This window comes from Ammospiza nelsoni, chromosome 2 (genome assembly GCF_027579445.1).
Source record: "Ammospiza nelsoni isolate bAmmNel1 chromosome 2, bAmmNel1.pri, whole genome shotgun sequence".
Lineage (NCBI taxonomy): Eukaryota > Metazoa > Chordata > Aves > Passeriformes > Passerellidae > Ammospiza > Ammospiza nelsoni.
Window position 1 is genome coordinate 28917442 of NC_080634.1, and position 21863 is coordinate 28939304.

At 42.4% G+C, this 21863-nt stretch overlaps 2 protein-coding genes across 4 annotated transcripts in view; one reads left to right on the forward strand and one right to left on the reverse strand.

Moving 5' to 3' along the window:
• Positions 1-2440: 2440 nt before the first annotated feature.
• Positions 2441-13693, reverse strand: RABL3 (RAB, member of RAS oncogene family like 3). Of its 2 annotated transcripts, none has more exons than XM_059493771.1 (8): positions 13643-13693; positions 13367-13458; positions 11670-11799; positions 8700-8814; positions 7414-7564; positions 6725-6796; positions 5877-5915; positions 2441-3285 (listed from the first exon to the last, which is right to left on the reverse strand). In XM_059493771.1, exons 1-8 carry the CDS (start codon positions 13686-13688, stop codon positions 3220-3222), a joined length of 711 nt encoding a protein of 236 aa, XP_059349754.1. In that variant the 5' UTR covers positions 13689-13693; the 3' UTR covers positions 2441-3219. The 2 variants fall into 2 exon arrangements, with proteins under 2 accessions (XP_059349754.1, XP_059349753.1); XM_059493770.1 differs by having other exon boundaries at positions 7414-7567.
• Positions 13694-13937: 244 nt separating this feature from the next.
• The window catches only part of GTF2E1 (general transcription factor IIE subunit 1), a 49276-nt gene continuing 41350 nt past the window's right edge, over positions 13938-21863 (forward strand). The window contains exon 1 of one of the 2 annotated variants that reach the window (XM_059466633.1): positions 13938-14005. The gene's annotated coding sequence lies outside the window, so the exon portion shown is untranslated. Of the gene's footprint in view, positions 14006-14096; positions 14467-21863 lie in introns of those variants that run through there. The other variant, XM_059466632.1, reaches the window with a different exon arrangement.

Below are 21863 nucleotides of genomic sequence, written 5' to 3' on the forward strand. Positions count from 1 at the left end.
TACCTCTGCACACTTCCTGGTAACTTGCCAGCCAGTGACAGGTTCATCAATAATGATAATAGCTTTCTGTCGAAGCAAACTAGTGCACTAAGCCACACACTTGCTCAGCCCTACAAAGGAATCAAAGTAACCAGCCTCCTTGTAAGGATAGTGAGACAGAAACATGTTTCTAACAAGAGGAACTGACTAACAAAAGAAATAGAAGGATTAAGCTCCCTTTGCTGAAAAGCAGAAGCAGGTTTTCAGTCAGTGAAAACTGTCTCCTTGTTATCCACTGAGAAATGAGAACCCAGACCCTGACTTCACCACAGCTGACTGATACTGACTGCAGGCTACAACTCAGCAGTTCATCCTTCATTTGTGACAAACGGAGCATATTGCAGCTGCCTCTGCAAATATAATCAATAATGAAAATTTGTATTAAGGTTGCACCCAAAATCCCATTACTGGATAGGTTTCACATGCTTAAAAAGCCAGTGGCATCCTTGCTAAATTTTCCACGCTAAGGACATACTCATATTCATTCTGATGATCCCCCCACTCATCAAAGTGGTCACAGATCAACCAGAAAGCTCTGCCAAGCCCCTTGGGAACAGGGAAGGCTCATGGTTTATTTGCTCTGCATTTCACCTGCATGGGAGGTCCAACACATCTCACATGTACCTGCACCAGCCACCTTCACTGACACCTCTGGAACACAGCAGCTGGGCACACATTTCTGCCTGGGAAATAACACAGAGACACTGAGTAGCTTGAATCTAAAGGGAGTGGGTAACAATGTTCTGATGTGAAATGTGTGTGCACGTAATACAAACCAGGGACAGACAGGACCAGAGATGAAGGAAAACAGAGAAACAGAATTTCAGTGGTACAGCAAAAGAGACAATGCATGGCACAGAGAAACAGAGAGGAAAATGGGAAAAAAGGGGAAACCAGAGAGCTGAGCAGGAAACACAAAGAGGAGTCTTTGTGACTTCTTGTGATACAGAGGGGTCAGACAAATGGGGCAAATGGGAAGAGAAAGAGGGATAGAATTTGTGGGAACAGGGAATGAGGTATAGGCAGACAGGCAAGACAGACAGAAGGGTGACAGGGCATGGAAGAGGTGTGTGTTTGTGCAGAGAAAAGGAAGGTAAAACACATAAAACAAGTGTGACATAGAAAAGTAAGTTGTCCGGTGTCACATCCCTAAGCTTGCAAGTGAAACATTTTTGGACAGCTAAACAGGTAAGGTGGAAAAGCAATGTAACTAACTCCAGCTGCTCACATACTCCTGGTTCTGACAAGAAGCTGGAGCTCCCTGCACAAATAAATGTAACATCATCCACATGCACAACTCCATTACTCATCATCTTGTCCTAAGAAGGAAAAAATATACCTAATTGTGGTTACCTGCTGAGATCTAAACAAACAACATACTTATTCTGGGCTAGAGGCCTATTTTAGAACACACAGAGAGGTGAGCTGCAGCCAGGGGTTTGGCACTAAAGGTGAAGGAGGGAACAGCACCACAGTTTGCTTGTTCTGCTCTGCAGCTCCTTAGGAACTGAGGGGGCCCAGACCTGGTTCCCTAAGACTGCACCTGACCTTAAGAAAACAATTCCAGCTTTCACTGTCAAAGGATCAGAGACAGACACTGGGGCTGTCACGAGCCGCACAGCTCACACATGTGCTCTTTATTATGAATATTTTGGTACCTTGTTTCTTCTGGTTGTAAACTAACAACCTATTTCACACAAGCACCTAAAAACTTATTGCATTCATGCTTACAACTACTCCCAGACCTTTCTGGAAATGGCCTAAGGAAAAGCAAAGCATCCATCTTTTTAATAAGTTTGACTGGTGCCCCCAGCTGTCACTTTTGTGCCTGATTAGTGGCAGTAGGCAGGTTTCCATTTATTTCCAAGCAGCTGCCAGAAGAGCTGCAGGCAGAGGTAATCCAGAAACTGCAGAACTCTGCTCCCTGTCAATTTCACACTGGCATTTTACTTTCTTCTATCCCCATTTATTATTAATCTCTATTTATATCTAACTCCAGCTCTTAGTTGGCCTTTGCCAGAGGCTTAACCATTAGAGGTGACTGTGAGGAAGGTGTGGAAAGAAGGAACAGCTATAAATCAGGCTTTTACCACTCCATGGAATTCTAGCAAAGTGAGAAACCGTGCAAAGCTTGGGCTCTTTAGGAAAACAAGACCCTGTGCAGAAGATCAGACCAGATCAAGTCTCCTTTATCCTTAGTGCTAACTATGTAAAGGAAACATCTATATAACAGAACTCCCAGTCATGCTCAGTTTTTACACAGCTTTATATCCCTTCTAAATTTCTATCCATTCTAATTCAGAGGATGTTCGTACATTCCATGTTTTCTGAATCCAATAAGTCTCAAGCTCAGTAGGAGCATGTCACACTTGTTTCAAATAAGCACTGTATAAAAACATACTTTTTCCATCAGTTTTCAATGAATTGCCTTTTAATTTAATATAAAAAACAAGACACAATCAATTATGAAAAGATAAACAGGAGAACCTGATTTACTTTGCCCTCTCCAAAGTAAACAATTTTAATTTAAGCAGCAGAACTAACACCAGTTGTTTTCTACTAATGATTTTATTTTTAAGGCTTCCAATCTTTTTTCATATCTTGCCTATTGCTTTTATCCCTTTTGGATAGGGATGAACAGTGTGCTCTAGGTGAAACAACACTCCATTCATTTAATGAAGGCATTCCATTATTTTCCAGACCACTCCTTACCCATCATTGTTTTGCTCACTTCTTTTGGTCACTTTATTGTACATGAGAGGCCCACTCAATGTCATCTTTCCTTTAGAGGTAAAATGAATGCAAATCATTGCAAAGACTGTCCATAAGTTTTCCAAATGGAGAGAAGGATGTCACATATGTGTGCTATGTATGATGAAGTTTCCCACAGCAGTGAGAGGCATTCAATTTATTGCACAGTTTCCCCAGATGTTCCCATAGATGCAGATGGTCTGCAATCCTAAGCAATACTCTAGGCTCCTGATTAGGTTTTTGAAAAACCTTTCCAAAAGGTTTTCCAAAACCTTTCCAAGTCTTTTCCAACAACAGAAGCTTCAGCAGGCTAGCCAGCTGTAATATCATTTTACTGTGCTTGACAGAAGCATTACTGTCTTTGAGCATCCAGTGGGAACAGGACTGTCTTTAGGAACTCAGAGAAGTTGTCTTCCACTTCTCCAGTGCTCAGTCATAATGAAGGCTCTTCAGTGTTCCTCCTCCAAACCTCTTCCTTTCAGAGAAGCCAGGAATCTAGAGGCAGGAAAGACAAGTTGTCATGTCAGAACCAGCAGGAGCTCCCTCTAGCCCGCACTGTTACCAAGCCAACTGCAGCATCTCCCACCTCTGCCATCTCCAGAATCAGGGCCACAGTGCTTCAGCTGACTGCTCGAGGAGCAGCTCTAATTAAACACTGCACAGCTCCACTATGGCTCATCTGTTCTCTGGGGCTCCTTAAGAATTTTGGCAAGGGAAATTGAAAGCCTCAATCCTAACACAGTTAATGACAGATTTCAAAGACAGATTTCAAAGCAGATTCAAGCGCATACAAGAATTTCTCCTCCATTCATTTTTAAAACTATAAAACAATATAAACTAAGTCCTATCAAAGAGCTGTTGAGGCTTTATGCCTTCAAACCCAGGCAGCAGCACTTCAGTGGTAGCTGAAAGTACAGTTTTATCAATGACTGAAAGCTTAAAGAAAATCATTGAGACAGAAATGGCTGCAACAATACAAAGGATTAGAATTCCTGCTTTTGCAGCCCATCTGCAGACACTGCTTACACAGTGACAATGGATGTTTACAAAGAAAATCTACTTGAAACCATCAGAAGCTTCTCTGGCCTTAACAGCATTTCAGACAGATTTTCAATCCTATGCACCTGTGAATCCACAAAAGCAAGTGATATGCTGCTTTCCAATACTGCATATCTGCCCTACTGGCATCATAAAACTATTTGATTACAGGCCAGAGTAACTTTTACCTTACTCACTACAAACAAGCAGGAACAGCAGACCCTTGTAAACACACCCTCCCAAAACAATTCCACACATTGATAGGAAATACAGTCTATTAAAATGGAGGGAGTCAACCAAGCCCTACAAATCATGCCAGAAGCACAAGGGCATGTATGGATGGTGGGGACAAAAATATAATCTACAATTTGCAGCAGATTGCTCAGGTTACACACTTCACTAGTAAGCAGAGAGCTGAAAAGCTTCCCCAAAATAAAAGTCCACTAAAAACTCCACAGATTAAATTTACTTGGGGTTTTCGGGCCCAAAACTCAAATATGCAAGTTATTCACTAAGGTACTAGTTTATTCACCTCTGAAAAGCAATCATCTCTAAGAATAAAATCAGGCAGATTTGGTACAAAGGTTCACCTCATGAAAACTGCTTCAGGAATTTAAAGAGGAAAATTGCAATCATTATAACTAAAAAGTACCTGAACATCATAGGTAAAAAGTTATCTGCTTTAGCATTTTTTACATCAAAATCACTAATTAAGAGGAACAATTATTTATTTATCACATATCTGATTGAAGTCATAGCTATGAACAATTTGAAACTTATCATTCTTTTCATCTTGAAGAAGTTTATAACAGAAATACCTCAAAACACGAATAATTGTAGGAACCTATTGTAGAAAACCCACAAACACATTGGTAAGAGTCACATTTAGTAGATAACTTCAAATGGTAACATTAAGAGGTTGCATTGAAGTCTCCATTTCCAATTTGGATTTTGCCTCTTTTAACATGATTGCTTGCTGTTTAAGATTTGTTTTGAGCTTTTGAGCTCCTGTCAGGGAAGCAGACAGTCATCAGCAGGCTGCAGTCTGTGGCACACAGCCAAAAGGAATGTATAGTTAATCCCTGGCTAGCCACTAAATAGGATCAAATGATAAAAATAAAAATCTTACATCATGCATCAAAGACAACCAGCACACAGGCAGGTTTCTGCATTAAGATATTATTCCCATGAAAGAGAAACTTCCTTTCACTAGAATGTGGGGAGAAGAGGGGAAGATAAAAGGCATCACGCAGAACTAAAAGAGGCAAAAGCAAATTTATTTTCAAAAGGCACTATAGCAGCACTCAAAGAGAGGAAACATTTTGTAACCTGTGACTATCTCCCCCCCACACCCCAGGGGCTTTCAGCACAGCTACCTCTAACAATGTACAGGTGTGACTGTTCTCCAGAGATGCTTTTCATGGTAATCTGCAACACCTTTACATAAGGTAAATGCAACTTCACTACTCCCTGCATGGCAGACTGCATGTGGGGAGGTGGGGGGCACAAAAGCTGTAGTGGCCTGCCCAAACCAGAAGTCATTTTGCTGGTACTTCCCCATCTAGCTGAAAACAGTGAATTCAGTCCTTTAGGAATGAATTACAAGCTGATATCATCCTGCCACTTTCCTTGTGGCTTCACTGAGTCTCTGGAAACTACCCACATTAAACATAAAAGCTCATTCCAGCTGTACAGAAAAACCCTTTCATTGACCTTCAGGATAGCATCTATGGCCTTAATCTGCAACCAAAGCTGACAGAGCTGAAAGAAATCATATTTGCCCATTTTACCTCACTCTTCCAACTTGTAGTATGTTAGCATACTTAAGTATTTCACTGCCAATCACTTTACAGACAAATACTTCAGCTGACAAAAGTCAGCCATTCTTCTGTCTAGCCTTAACAGCTGTGCCCCCAAAGATACAAGAATGAAATTACCAGCACAGATTGCCATTTAGCTTGCATGAAGCTGTGTTTTAAAGAGGACTATGTCAGCAGTTCACATTACACAGGGAGAAATGAAACAAAAGAGGAGGAAAAGTGACAAACCTGATTGCCATCTCTCAAGACGTATCTCTTCTCTATGACCTGGGAACAACAGAGAATGAGCTCAGCTTGCACAGTACATGCAGAACCTCAGATTGCAACCAACACTTCACACATGAGCACTGAACTCAGGGCTAAGGGACAAGGTCTGACCCCACACCTCTGCTCCAGGCCTACAGCTTTAGTGCAGTGCTCCAGCAGTGGCCACCCACAGCCATCCTTACACAAACTGTCTAAGCTGTCTCATCATCCTCAACTTCCACACAGCCCTCCTGGGTAATGGAGGTGATGGTTTGTGTGCCTCCTGCTTCAGACTCAGTTACTCCCATTCCCTCTGCAGGGATACTGGTTCCTACCACTGCACAGTAGCCCCACTATGCTATCTTTGCCCAGAGGATGCTTAAAACAGAGCATTCCCTCTCTCATTTGCACAGTAGTACATTTGCCTAATGGTCTCTTTTTCAGGAAGGGAGAATAATATTCTTAATTAATTTCTTGATTCCTAAAGGTTGCTTTAACTAGGATCAACAGAGCTAACCAGTCTTGCATCCCCCCACATTACTACCTCAGAATGCTGTAACCCCTCTGGCCTGCCAGACAACTTCAAAAGCATAAGCAGAGTGTCTTTTGTGAGTTCTTTTTCACTGCTCTATGCAGATCAGGAACTAAATCTTCAAGCAGATCAGCTATCTCCTGTAGGGTTCCAAAAGCAGATCAATCTTTGGCCCTCCCACACCTAGCTTGAACCAACTCAGAAAGTGGAATGTGAAAGGAGCAGCTTAAACTGCTGTTCATGCTCAAATCCCAATATTTGATGCACAGGACAATAAAACATCATTTCATTGACTTACCTTATCAAAAAACCTGCTTAGTTTGACAGCATTGGATGAACCTGCAGCCAGATAACGAGGATTGGTGCAGTCCTAGAACACCCAAAATGACAACAACAAACCAAGGAAATCAGTGCAAGGAAGCCAAACACAAGAAAATGGAACATACTCTTTTCCCTGACACACACCATCAGCAAGGGAAAACAATGGATCTGCTGATTTCTGCTCCACAGTCACTTCAGAGAGAAGACCAACTGCAGAATTCCAAACAACCCCTCATATGCTCAACATATTCCTTCCACCACCAGCTGTGCAGTCAGGCAGGGATTTGCACAGGCCCTGAGATTGGGAGTGTGTATACAAGCATTGACACAGCACATGTGTATTTTTACACCCACAGATCTATATAAAGTAATCTTCATGTTTCATTCAAAGACATTCTATGTCAGAGCTATGAACAAGAAAAAGAAAATTTAACTCCCAGCCAACAATTCAAAGCTTAAGGGACCTTACCTAATACCCCTTACATCTCCTAATAGTGAACAAAGATATCTGTTTCAACAAGCAAGGGGCAGAGCCAACAGAAATGTGAATGACTGGCACTACTGCAAAAATCTCCAAAAGCCAAATTTTTGTTACATCTTTACTTACTAAAAATTGGACTCACTCCTATACAAAAGAAAAACAACAAAGATGACAAGGATACAAACCAAATTTATCTCTTCAGCATTGAAATCCTCAGCCAAGAATGCTGTTCTGGTCAAAACTTCATTCCTCTTAGTTTCTGGGATCTGATCCAGTTTGGTTCCTATCACCAGCAGTGGGATCTGGTTATCACCAAACTGTTCACGGTCATAGTCACCGCTGAGGGAAACAAAGACAATCCTGAAGGAGGCAATGGCCATGTAAGTGGGCACAAGCACAACATGACCTCCCCTGTGCCTCTCAAAAACCAGCAATTTATCTATTAATAATCATTTAATCTAAGTTAAAATATGCAATATCTTTACATTAAGGAAGAGCTTCTGCACCTAAGTCACTACAAAGGAATCCAAGCTTCAATCACTCTCCTTAGCTAGAATAATCATTTGTCTGTAATTTTTTACCTAAACCAAGCTTTCTAGCAAATACCAACAGCAACAACTTCAGCAAGAATTCTAGTGGCTGAACATCTGTCCTTTACAGAAGTTAAACTTCTGAAAATTAAATCAATTGTGAAGAATCTGTCTGTGGAGACATTAGAGAATTTGGCAGTTTATACAATGCAAATCCTCTTTCCCATTTCCTACATTTCTACAGAACTGTTCTGTGTACCAGAACAGACAGATAAACAATTGATATTTTTCCCACAAGAAGCCACTCCTCACTATTGCCTTCCTGCTCATGTGTGAGGTTCAGCAATGATTTTAAAACCTCCTTGACTAGATGGATGACAGGAGCAAAGAGGTGCAGGAGGAAATCCTTGACAAGGTGTTGGAGAATTATGAACATGCTGTTTAAGCAGAGTTTTTAAGCTCTTTTAGCCACACTCCTAAAATAATTCCCCCATCACCCAAACCAAAAATGTATGAAGTGAACTTCCTCAGTCTTGGTGCATGGAGGGAATGCCTCTTGGCCCAGACACATTTTTCCATGACATTTCCTGTACAATGGCATCTCTCAGTGCAGACAGAGAAATCTGTAACTGGGACTGGACCCACTCTCACAGAGGCCTCAGACAAATAAAGGATGCATAAACATCTTTTCCCTTAAAGCAAGGTCTCTGCCACCCAGTTTGGGAATCTGCTGTCAGAACTGCCTGATATTGCCTGGCAGTATGAAAGAACAAGAATAATCAACAGACAACTTTCTTTGCTATTCCCCATTTCTTTCTTTCTTCCAAGTCTAACCACATGTACTTTCCTGTGGAGACCAAGCACCCTTAGAGAGGAACAAAAACTTGTACAACTGCTTGGAATTACCAGGTCTGAGCTCTGCATGTTTGTTTTTCACTCACCCATTTGTCACAAGAACTCCTGTTGGAGCAACATCTCTGTTGAGTGCTTCCAACGACCAGCGATACAAATTCTGGGATGATTTCTTGTTGGTCAAGTCATGCACTAAAATTATCCCTGCAGGGAAAGACAAGACAGCAAGATGCCATTTAAAGATACATATTCTCCTCCTTATCTTACCAAAATGACACCCACAGGTTCCCAGATAGCTGAGAATGAAGGGATGTATAAGCAGTTCTGTTACAGTGAATAAGTAAGGCTGAAAATATCAGGATGCAACAGGTTTTTTAAAGCTGCTTATCAAGAATTGGCTAAGAGCTAGGAGAAAAAATCACATGAAAGCAGGAAACCAACAACCATCTCAGGCTTTAATCTGCAAAAGGCTTGCAGGCATTCACTGATTCTGTCTACTTCTCATGACACTGAAATTCTATATTACTGCAGCAGAAAATTCAGCCTTTCTCTGGTAAACATAATTATCTTTTATCCCACCATCTATAAAGTCTGAAGTCTTTTTCTTTGTTTTAAAGGAGTTCAGAGAGAACTACTGCTTTCCTGCATTTTTAAGAATTAATGCTATATATCTGGGGAGATATCCAAAAGAGAAAAAGACACTGACAAAATATCATAGTCCACTAAATGGCTGGTAAAAGCATGAATAAATAAGACTTACTGCACTTAAGATTAAGTTTCTAGCATTTTTCATTACCATGAGCCTTCAAAATGTAAATTCTGAGACAGAGTCAAGCTTCCTAGCTGTGCTATTAACAGACACTCACTTCTGATAACCACAGCTCCTAACTCAATTACCAACTCCTGCTAGCAAATTTCTTCTATTTATTCACACCTTCTGCAATATGTGGAATGTTCCCACTTCCTCCAGACTTCAAACTACCATCAATTCAAGGACAAAATGGAATGATATCCCTTATCTGCATTAGGATTCATTCTCAAAACACTTCACAGCCTACAGGTAGAAAAAAACTCACTAATTTAGTCTTTCACCATAACTTCCAGAGGTGCCACCCACTGCTATGAACAAACCACATTTCCACAAACATTTTCCACTGCCCCACATGACTGTGCACAGGCTCTCCCACGAGAGTTCCCAGCATATCACAGCTGTAGCCCTATTTCAAGGCATTTATCTCAGTAACACTATAAAAAAGCAACTCTGCTGCCTGCCCACCCCCAGTGTAGAGAGAAAATGCCTGATACAACAAAACTTAGCCTACAGCAACAGATCCAGAGGCAGTGCTGCACAGCCAGTGAGAAACACTCCCCACCTCTACATTCTCTCCCTCAGTTATGTCTTTGATTTCCTTATGTGCTTCACCTAAAACCTGCACAGTTAGCTGCACCAGCAGGAAAAGGCTGTCAACATCCATAAAGAGCAGGCAGGACCAAAGACTATTCAAAGAAATGCTCCTCCCACAACAAGGTGTGCAAGGCCAAGCCTCACTGCCCAGTCACTGTCCTCAGCTATCACAGTCCCCACACCAGGTGGAGAGCCAGCCAAGAGGAAGATCTGTGGATAATCCAAAACCAAAGTGTACCAGCCTGGTCAGCAGCCTGCTCAGCTGCTGCCACAACCAAACACTGACTGGCTTTCAGACCACTGCAGGCCCAGAAAGCACAAGCAGTCAGGCAGAAGGAATGCATTCATCTTCTCTTCTTAAATCAGGTCAAGCAGAGGCAATTTGTGAGACAAGCTCTAATGGAGAAATTAATCTAATGAAAGAAACAAGACCCAAGGTTAACCACCAAAGTCAACACTCTTCATATGCAAGCTGTCTAATTAGTATCTTTTGGGCAGTGGAGATAAATAACTCTATTTTAATGTCATCAATTATAACTCAGATGCACAAGTCCAAGACTTCATTTCCTAATGGGCTGTTCTAAGTTATTTCCAAGTCTGACCCACACTCCTTGGCACACTGTAGATTTGGTATCAAAAAGAAATCAATTTTTTTTCATATACCAAAGAGGCTTGCTTTGAGGGCACAACTCAACTCAATTCTCATACACAGAAATCTGGTTAACAATATAAGCAAGAGGTACCTAACACAGTTTTCCCCCTGAGAAAAGAGGAAGAAATAACTAGTTAGTCACAGGCCAAAAATGTTTATTGTGTGGCTTAACATGTTACTGAAAAGTCTTCAAATGAGGGGGAATAAGCAAAGAGAATCAAACAGAATACTTGAGCCAGATTTTCAGCAGCAGTTCTTACTCTGATACACCTCTAGTTTTAGTGAAGTCTCCTGGTATGACAAAAAGTAACAACTGAAATACTGCACTGTTATGTTTATAATCTCTTATTTACTCTTGTTAGAGACACAGATGAACTACTAGGCCTTTAAGACAATATCTCAACAGAAGGCACAAAATACTACTTCCTACATATGCAGCAAGTTGCAAGATTCAACTCTTAAAAATAAGCTGGTAAGCTAAATGAGCAGAGGCAAGATGGTTATCAGCATATGGCAATTTTATGGGACACAGTTCAAATTTGCCAGGGTAGGATGTAACTGTCAAAGTTCATAAAAACTGAAAGAATCATTTTTCTGCTGTAAGTTTTACAACCGAACAGACAAGAAAATACAAACAAACAAAAAAAAATCTTTAAAAATATAAATCATATATCTGCAGTATATCAGACCCAGAAAGGTGAAGGTTTGATATACCTTCACTGCACCTCCAAAGCCTCCCTGCTGTGCCAGCAGCACAAGACTGAAGGGAAAGGCTGATAGAGCTCATCTGCACAGGTTTGCCCGAAATATCTGCTGTTCACAACTGAATCCATAAAATTCTGCCTACAAATAATATCATTTTTCCTGTATAAATCAGAAAGGAGAACAATGTAGCCCTCAGGCAGGCTGCCTGGAACTCTGCCCCAGAAGCAAGGGACAGCTCCTTACAGAAACCATATTTACACCAAGTATTAAAACCACACTTACACCAAGCAGACTTACCATTCAGCAAATTATAGAACACAGCTCGTGTGCTTTTCACACTGGTGGCACTGCCCACAGAACCTCCAACATCCCACAGCTCAATGTAATAGGTCTTCTCTTCTGGGGTTCCTTCTTTGTAGTCATGGATCTGATGAAAAATTCACATCACACATAACCACAGCACCCTGCCACAGGAGTTAATCCACATGGCACAGCTGGAAGGATTATTGTGCTTGGATAGAAATCTGGAAATTCTCATGCTGACACAGTTTCAAACCTCTCAAGTGGAAGAGAGACGGAATGAGTCAAGCAGCAGCCACTGGACACCACAGAGATGGAGATCACCATCTCATGTGAGAGGGAGCCTGGTGAGTGAACAGGGAGCACCTCAGTGTTAACAAACCCAACATCTCATGATGTGCTCAGACAGTGTTTTGCCAAAGCAAATGGAAAAATTAAGGTCTTGACTTCTTACAGTTGTTAAAACCCACATGGCAGCATTGCAAGAATATTAACACAGGTGACAGACCTGGATTCCAACTAACCACATCTTTTTCCTACCAAACTCTGACATCTCAACTGAATTAATCAACAACTTCTGCCCCCAGACCTGCTGAGTAGTTTTGCCCACAATCTAACAGGACTGCCATGTTCCTCTCCTCAGATTTTGGAAATACATTTCTAACCTAGGGCAATGCATTTCAAGGAGAATGCAGCAAAGAGTGATGAAGGGAAAAATCATTTATCAATGTCCCATGAGGGCTGGAGGCTGGGCGAAAGAACTGCTGGATGGGCATCCTCATTCCTCCCAGAGCAGGTCCTGCAGCAAGCAATCAGGAGCAGCAGCAACCCCATGGTCACAACTGTCTCCAAATAGCAGGTTAGAAAATCACCACTACTTTATTTGGCAGTGAGATGCATCAGTAGCATTTCACCAAATGTGTACATCAGTCACCAAAACTTACAGTTGTTTATACATTTTGGCAAACAAAGGAATAAGTGCTCACTGGCTCACTGAGTGATGCAGTTCTCTTCATTAATTAGTATTCAATCTTCTATTGGTTATTGATTTCTCACTTCTCATGCTATGTAGCCCACTTTTTCAACCTTTTTTATTATCTTTTTCCCATGTAGGGAGAGTCATATTAATTGTCTGTTAGTTTCTTCTTCAACTCTGCTTTCTCTAACATGTCTTTGTAGTTTATGAATTCTGCATTCCTGGTGTCCAGCTCTCACCAATAAATTTCTCCTGTTAATTTCCTCACTCAGATCTAAGAGCACTGAAGCATGCCAGGCCCTGAAGTTTAATTTGTTTTTCGAACACATGAGCATCACCCAGAGCTTTCCTGTGTTCCCACAAGCTAAACGAGTGAACAGTTTTTTCCCCACTGTGTTTGGCTGACAATTTGGCTGTTCCTTGCCTGTTTCTCAAGGAACTGGCCATCTTGTGATTTGTAACACGCCAGTGGCCACTGCAGCAGGGAGCAGAGCTACGGGTGACAAATGTCTTGTCTGACAGTGGCAACCCTGGAAGGTCAAAACTTGCTTACACAAGTGCTTGGCTCACGTTTGACGCTACTTGCATCAGATGAAGCCCTCAGCAAAAGGCATGACCAAAGTACAGCTCTGTCTGGGGCGGTAAGTCATTGAAGTAAAAAGTCAAGGCCCTTCCCTTACACAGCTCAGTGCCACCAAGAGGCCTGCATGTCACCTACTCGCACATCCACGGAGCAGCCCACAGTCCAGGACGGGTTTCCCAGCACCTGGTTGTGGCACAAGAGGTGAACGAGGGACGATTTCCCGACACCTGCAAGCGCACAGAGAGAGAACAGCTCCTGAGGGCGGTGCCAGGGTTACAGGTGGCGAGGCCGGGAGCAGCACGGAGTGAGCGCGGGCGCTCCCGGCTCCTCAGCGGTAACGGGGAGGGAGGCGAGGAGCAGATCGCCAGGAGCGGCCCCAGGACGCACGGCCTGGGGACACCACGGACTCACCGGAGTCGCCCAGCACCAGCACCTTGACCCTGTCCAGAGCCGCCATCTTTACCCCGCTTAGCAACAACGCCCGGCCACAGGCGCGCCCGCCAATCGCGGCGCGCGTTCTTGCTGCTTCCCTCAACCCATTGGCTGTCTGCTCCGACGGCCAGCGCGTTATCACTTCTGATTGGCTTAGCCCCGGCGGGGGCGGGAAGGCGCCGTTCCGTACGGGCAGGCGATTGGCTCTTTTCCGTGTCGCTCGGCAGGGGGGGGCGGCGCGGCGCAGGCGCGGGCGGTGCCGGCGGAGGCGCGCGGCGGTGACGCGGTGGCGGAGCCGCTGGAAGCGCCGCCCGGAGCCGGGAGAGCTGGAAGCGGCGGCAGGTCAGTGCCGGCCCCGGGAGCGCGGGGTGCCTGCGGCCCGCGGAGCCCCCGGAGCCCCGGCCCGGCCCGCGGGGCCCCCGCTCCCCCGCTCCCCGCACCTTGTGCCCGTCTGGGCCCCTTCCGCGCCTTGGCTCCTTCCCACCGCTTGCCGTTCCTCCTGCGGTGTTTGTTGAGGCTTCTTTGTTTTATTTGATTTTTTTTTTTTAAAGAGGTTCTCCTGACCTCCTCTTGCCCTAGGGAATCGTACACAGTTCGATGTTTAAATCTCAACACATGAAATGGGCAGGGAGCGGGAAGCTGTGCAGGGACTGTCCCGCTGACTGCGTTGAACTGCTGTGCTGTGTGTGATTCTGAGGGCACGCAGGGCTGTGGGCTTCTGAGGGGGAGCTCACTGCCAGAGCCGGCTCAGTCCTGCTTGGCTCATTCCTCTGAGCCGGCTGTGGAACCGTTCCGTGTTCCAGGTCAGCAAGGTGACGTTTGCTCGGTGGTTTTTCTTTTTTTTTTTCTTTTGTTACATTATTACATTATTATTATTATTATTATTATTATTATTATTATTATTATTATTATTATTATTATTATTATTATTTCGTTCTGTCTGGCCTCAGGAGCGTGCTGGTTCCCGAGAACAGCATCATAGTGGCACCGAGCTGCATTAAATGGGTCCGGCTATAGGCCTGTGCCATTCCCGGCGGCTCACAATGAACAAGGAGGATCAGCGTTCTGGAAAGGGTGTTCAGCTAAGGTGCATTTTCTTGAGGTCTAGGTAGCTTAATGTTTTTCATCCACAAAAGGTGGAGTTTTTTCTTTCATTTTTTCCAGTGCAGCGGCATCCTCTCTTGCGTGCTGGTTCTGTTGCTCCTCAGAGTTCACCGCCAGCTCACTGAAGTGTTGAAAAACATAGTAAAAAGGGGAAAAGAAAATATTTTTCTACCTTTAAGCGATCAGTTTGGTGCACTGGTTGTTGTGAGGGCAGAGCCATGTGCCTGGAAAGGAGCACATGCTTTCAGGCAGGAGTGAGGCTTGATGGGAATTGCATTCCTGCCTTCCACTTCCTGTGACATACAGCTCACTTGCTCACAGGATGCTTTAGGGGATTCTTCTGAACAAGAAACTGTGTTAATTAAAGCTAATCTGCTGTCTTGTTACTTAGTTTCTTTGTTTCTTTATTGCTTATATCCACGGTATATACCCACTTATTAGCACTCTCATGATGCACTAAAACTGTACTGGAGCCAATACTTCCATAACTTTTCATTGTCTTTCTGGAATTTCCAAAAGGCAATATTGCTCACATCATCTATCATGATGAAAGGTGGTGTTCCACCATCATGTTCCAAGGTCTTATTGAATCCATAACATGAAAAGCAATTATTGCTTTTTTCCTGTCAGAAACATAGAAAGGAATGCTGGGGCTAAATTCACTGTGCTTTGGTGTAATCATGACTTCCTGGGCTTGATATGTGAGAGAAATGATCTTATTTTCTTCCCTTTAAAGAAGCCCCTAAAACCTTACAACTTCATTGTGTGATGGCTGATGCTTACACGTCTCCAAAATAACACATTTTCTCCTGGTAGGTTCAAATCTGTAAATTTTAAGAGGTTCTGGTATCCATAATTAAAATTGTTCACATTACAGTTAGGTTAATTTTTCACCATGTGGGGGAAGCTCCCCACTCATCTACATCCTTAGCCATGCATTCTTTTCTCTGTTTTGGCTCTAGTCTGGTAACTTAAATGATTCAATTCTTGAACTTTTCCTCTTTGACCTCTCTGAAATGTCCCACTTTTTTCTTTTGGCAAGTTAGTTTTTCCCTTTTTGTCAATTGATTCTTGTTGCTACATGAGTAGTGGACTGCCAGAATTAAGACAGAAGGGTGTGGGGCTTGTGGCAAAAAGCAAGGAAGGAAAAGAAAGACTTCCCTGGGGGAGGGAGGTGTAATTTGACGTCAGCTGCAACAGGAAATTTCATCCATTTGTGTACATGCACACAGGTGGTCCTGTAATTTCCTGACACCTTGCTATTGTTTATGCTGGATTAAGATTACAAAAGTGATTGAGAGTGACATCCTGAGCCTGAATTGTTCAGTTTCTGCCTGGTGTGGTCAAACCTCGTGGCCTTATTACATCTGGCTCTGTGTGTTTTTACTTGTGAAATGAGAGGAAAGCACCCTCCTTTCAGCCAGGCCCCTCAGCTTTCTGTGTGCAGCTGCAGCACAGCTTCTCATCCTGAGTGAAGAAAACCCTTTGATACCTGTGGCCTCCTGGTTTCAGTTTATGGAAAGCCAACAAGAAGGGATTTCAGTGAAAGCAGATTGTTCTTTTCTGCCCTTATACTTCAAGGCAGGTCTCACAATGAAAATACACTTATTTCTCATCAAGATGTAGTGCAGGAGAAAAGCCGAGCAGCAGTGTTCATCAACTCTCCAGGGAATGAAACTCAGTAAGCTCTTGATAAAATGTCAGAAGATTTTATTTTACAACTGATGTGGGATAAAGGCAGTTCTGGCCTCACTACAGAGAAAAGCAAGTGAAAACAGGACTTGAAAGTGGAAGATTCTGTGTCCTTTTCTGGAAAGGATGAATAGTATCTGAGGTTACATTGTACAGACATTGAAAATATTGATGACATGTTCTCCCACTGCAGTTCTGAAATTTATGTCTTCCCTTCCTGTTCTCAGGAAGATTCAGGATTGCTTCTCTTAGCTTAGCCTCATCATCTTCTGAAAAGCAGAATTTTAAAGCTGCCTAGAGTGAGAGACTACAAAACCGGGATCTGGTGTTTGCAAGTGACAGCTGGAGCAGGATGTGGCATGCTCTGGCTCCAGGAAGGCTGTTGTACCTGCCACATTCACAGCAGAGGGGATTCTCTTATTATATCCTGATTTTGATTTTACCTGAAGAAACTCAGGTCACCACTCACCATGTCAGTGGTGTAAGTAAATAATGTTTTCTCCCCTTTCTTGAAAATCTTGTGTCAGAAGCTTGAAGAAGCATTTTCTAAGCCGGTTTCAAAGATTTAGTGGGAAAGAGCACTAATTAAATAAATGTGGGGGAAAATAGGAAGGACCTGTGCAAGTGTTAACAGTGTGTCTGATAGCCTACAGCCAAACCTGCAACTCCAAGCTTTCCTCCAAAAGAGATCTGGGGTGTTTCAAAAGCTTTTTAGGTCCTTGTGAGTCTGAAGCACTCTGCTTCCTTTTTAAGATCCTGCTTTTAAAGCTCCTCTGTCAAATATATTAATAGTGAGACCATTGAATTTTCTGGATAAGACTAATGTAAGTGTCAAAAGTTGCATGTTGAAACAGGAAGATCCACATTTGCAGTATTGGATAAAAATTCATATTAATTCACTGGCTGATGTAGGTTTTCATATTTTCTAGTACTACTTTCATCTACATTGTGGCTTCTAGGTTACCACCCTTCTAGCACTCTTTGTCTCAGTTTGAGTCAGGAAAAGCAGGAAGAAACACAGATCTAACTTAATTAGCACAATTCCTGTTAGAGTTCATTGGAATTGGAAACTCTTGAAATTGTTGTATGAGGAAAAGAAGAGTTCAGTTGTTTTGATGTTGCATCAGGAAGGACCTGAAAGTGGAGGTGTTTGCTCAATTCAGTTTTTGGCTTGTGTGTGGTCTCTGATCCCATCATACCAAAGGGTTTTTTGCAGTCACTTGCTCTTCCCCCTGACACCCTTTCTGGCAGCTCTGGTTATGCTGAAGGCCTCATACATTTTACTAAACCTTAGGTACAATCTTGCAGAAGGTATCCTTATTTTCTTCACCCAGCAGATCTGATTGTGTTGTGTAACTGTAAGTCTCTTTTTCCAGTGTTGCCTTTTATAGACACATCAATATTAATTCTTTCAATTACAGCAATTTAAAAAACCCAACAGATGTGTGTTCAGGTTTGCTGTCCTACTGTGTTAACACAGACAGGTCTGCTTTCCTCCTGCACCCATAATACTGAATTGTATTAATGTGATTACCCAGAACAATTCCCCAACCAACTGTCTCTTTTAATAAAGTCCATGTTTAAATTTGGAAATTCTTCTTTTGGCTGTTTCTGAATATGATGCTGTCCAGTGTGCCTTATCATTGATGCTGGAGGTGCTTAGTGGCATAGCTGAGTATCCTGGCCATTGTATTTTTTTTGTCTGAAAATGTTCCTTGGTGTCCATAAATGATTAAGGTCAGTTCAGACATTATTATGAAACAGGTGCACGCCCATTAAAACCTTGTTAAAGGTGTTTCCATATTTTTTTGCACATGTAATTAATTCAGGTTTGACTTACTGCTTCAACAGAAGGTGAAATCACTGCTAAAGGATGCAATGGTAAAGTCCCCTGGGTTTGAATTTTGTGAGCTGAATCAGTGTCCTTTTGGCATGGTGAAAGATGGTAAGAATTTGCAGTTTAGGGATTAAAAGCCTTGGATTCTTCATGGGCCAGGCATCAGCTTGGCCTGGTGAGATCTGGCAGTGGAATGCACTTGCTTTTGGGTTTTTATTCCCTCAGAAATGGCACTAGTCAGTTTTTTGTTTCACCCAAAGACTGTTTTCTGCAGGATTTAGAATTTAAAGTGTGTTAATCCACTTTTGAAGTGGAGGATAACAGGAAAGAATAGTTTCTGGTGTTTTCAGAATGCCTGTATTTCCATATATCCCCGCCTGGAAAGAAACAGTATCACAGTCAAGATGTCCTCTGTTACCTGAGAACGCAGAACACTTGGACATCACTCAAAATCTCCAGCAGAATAGAAGAAACTGTGTTAAAACTCCTACTCCCACTAGATGAAAAAGAATATTTTCTAGTGATTGACACTAAGAAATGTTATTAAATCTCTGAATGTTGCTGGAAACTCTTAGAGTTGGTTTTATTTACTGGCCCCCTGTAGGTCTCTGTTTAAGCTGTTTGAGTGCATTATTCAGGAAATTGTACTTTAAACCTGTTTTGGAAGTATCTGTGGAAATCTGTAGCTGTCTTATCAATGCAGAGAAAGTGCTTTCCATCAGCTCTCAGATGAGGTGTCCAGAGTGAGATGTGCTTATTTAAATCACTTTACTCCTTTTTTATTTCAACTGATATCTGAAGGTCACTGTGCCCCTGCAAGTTGCATCACCAAGTTTTCTGCAAGGAAGTTGTAGGGAAAGTGGATTGTTGAGGAGGGAAAGTTGTCTGCTCTTCAGATCAGCATTTAACAAGATTTTGACTTTAAACAATTTGACTTTTTAGCCCTCTGGGGTGCCAGGTTTTATTTAAAATTGATCTTTACATTTATTCTTTACTGTGCTTTAACTCTGGGTAAGATTTAATCAATTAGAATAAATTGAGGCTTCCCTCCAGCTTCTGCATTGGCATTGTTTCATAGTGTCAGTATGTTGCTGACAGATACAGATACAGTCAAAACCAAGATTTGTCTTCAGGTGACTGAAAGACTGAAAATATACCAACAGAATGATGTTGATCTTCAGAGACAATATCCTGTGACAGTATTTAGATTTGGTCTGACTTAGAGATTCCCAAATAGTGCATGGCTAACTCTTGGTGGGGCATCATTTATTGCTAACACTTTTACCTTCAATGCAAAGCTCTCTAAAGCTCTCCTTTGTGTGAGATGAATCACTGTGTCTCTGGCATGCAAGAGAAACCTGGCTGACTCTGGAAATACTTGTTTCATGGGTAGTTTGTGGTGTGATAGATGTGTTTTAATTGAATTTCCTTAAAGGGAAGCTGTAGCTGGACATCCAGGCATTGTTTGCTGGGAGCTATTCTCAGCCTGCACACCAGCAGTCAACAAATGTCGTTCAGTAATTTCAATTTGAGCACTGCAAATACCATTTGGCTCTAAGTTAGAGGGGAAGAAAAGCTCAAGCCGGGAAGTGTTCTAAAAGAAAACCATGAAGGTGGTGTTTTTCTTACCCAACAGGCAGAAAAGACAGGATGATCTTGATTTAGTTACTGTGAAGCTTCACATTCCACAGCCTAAGTGCTTTGCAGTGATACTGGCCACAGCCCTTGAGAGGAATATCCCTCCTCAGTGGCAGCAGAGGGTAGGGGTGGAAAAGGAGTAAAGCTTCAGTGGCTAATGCTCCACTTTTTTGAGAGGATGCTGTTTATCATAAGAAAAAAAAAAAAAAATCCAAGGAGACTACTGTGATAAATAATCACAGATCTTTGAGAAGTCTTAGCTGATGGAGTGAGTCAGTCAGCAGCTGCTTGGTTGCAGAGTTGGTGATCTCAGAGGGATGTCTTAGTGTGGGGAGTGGACAAAAATTGTGTGATGGTGTATGTGAAGAGGTATCAGTGGTTTTATGACAGTGATGAAAAAAATAGGATACTCATCCAGATCCTTTCTTCTGCTGTCACTTTTTGCTTTATTTGATAGGTTTGAATACTGGGGAGATGCATATACAGTGTGTGAAACATCTAATGGAAATGAAAATTAGGATGGGCAGAGTTTTACGATTTAATATATTAGTTCACAGACAAAAATTGCATAGCAATGATGAAAAAAACAGAGATTAGAGTAAGAGGGGTTTTCTTCAGTTGAGGGAATCATTTCCATAAGAAATGGTTGCTCATGTCCTAAGCTAGCATAGAAAGCTCCTACTGAAAAAGATAATTCAGAGTCTCATTTGATGTTACCTGGAAGTGCAACCTTCTGAATGGCTATTTCAAAAGCATCTCTAATACTTTCTTCTTCTCTTCAGTCTCTGGTGTTTGTGAGCTAAATCTGGCAGGCGTGACAATGTGAGGAATTCCTTGCATATGATTTTATGTATGTTGCCATGTATGTCATAGGCATGACCATTTCTGCCATTTGATGTTATTGTGAAGAAAACTAAAGTGAAAATAGAATACTTAGAAATTATTGTCTTGTCACAGGCAGCCTGGTAAGTGGTGGTAAGTAACTCAAAGGATGCTTCATGGAATACTTTCTTCTTTTTTAAACTTCATCACTTCATATTTGCTATGTCTTGACTTTTGCTTCATTTATTATGCTATGTTATTCATGGGCTTTTGAGGCCTGAATGTGAGACTTTAAATGAAGGTTCAGTCCTCTGTAAGAACCTCTTTGCTCATATAAGAACAAGGCTGAAGCAGTTTGTGGTGTAGCAGTTGGGAGTGCTAATGGTTTTCATGCTGCAGTGTCCTGGTTTGAAAAGGAAGTGAGTTTTTTGGGAGTGTGGTGGTCAAACCAGTAGGTGCTCAGATTTGAGTATTGGCACCTGGTGTGGCCACTGAGGACATGGATATGCCTCTGAGAACCCAGGGGGTTAAAAGCAGAGAACTCCTGGGGAGAAGCTCTCTTGGTTCTGGTGGATATGCAGGTAGCTGACTGAGGTGTGTTCATGAGCAAGGATCTGTTCTCATGGTGCAGCTGGGAGCTTTTGCTTGAGTGCTGCCAGCCTGTACAGCAAGCTGTGCTCATGGTGCATCTCTGCCCAGGGGTGGCTGAGGTGTTAAACCTGACAGGGCTGCTTACAGTGGGACAGAGTGATGTCAGCTGAGGCCCCCAGACTCCACTCTTGGGCTGGCTGTCTTAGGACCTTTCTTGCTGTAGCCGTTTTTTGCTTTTCCCAATTTACAGGTCTCAGCTATCCCAAAGCTGCCTTCTGGAGGACAGCTTTCTTACTCAAGCTGTGTTGGCTGTGACTCAATATCAATGAAATCTGCTGTATGTTTTGGTACTAATTTCTTGTGTGCTTTTAAAAAAGTTTTGCTTTGAATGAGAGGTATAATTTCCTTCTTCTGTAGCATTATTGACACCTAAGGAGACAGTAGGAAAGGGAAATGGTAAACACCCCATCCTTTTCTTACCTCTAAATAATATAAATAAGAACTTTGGAAGTTAGA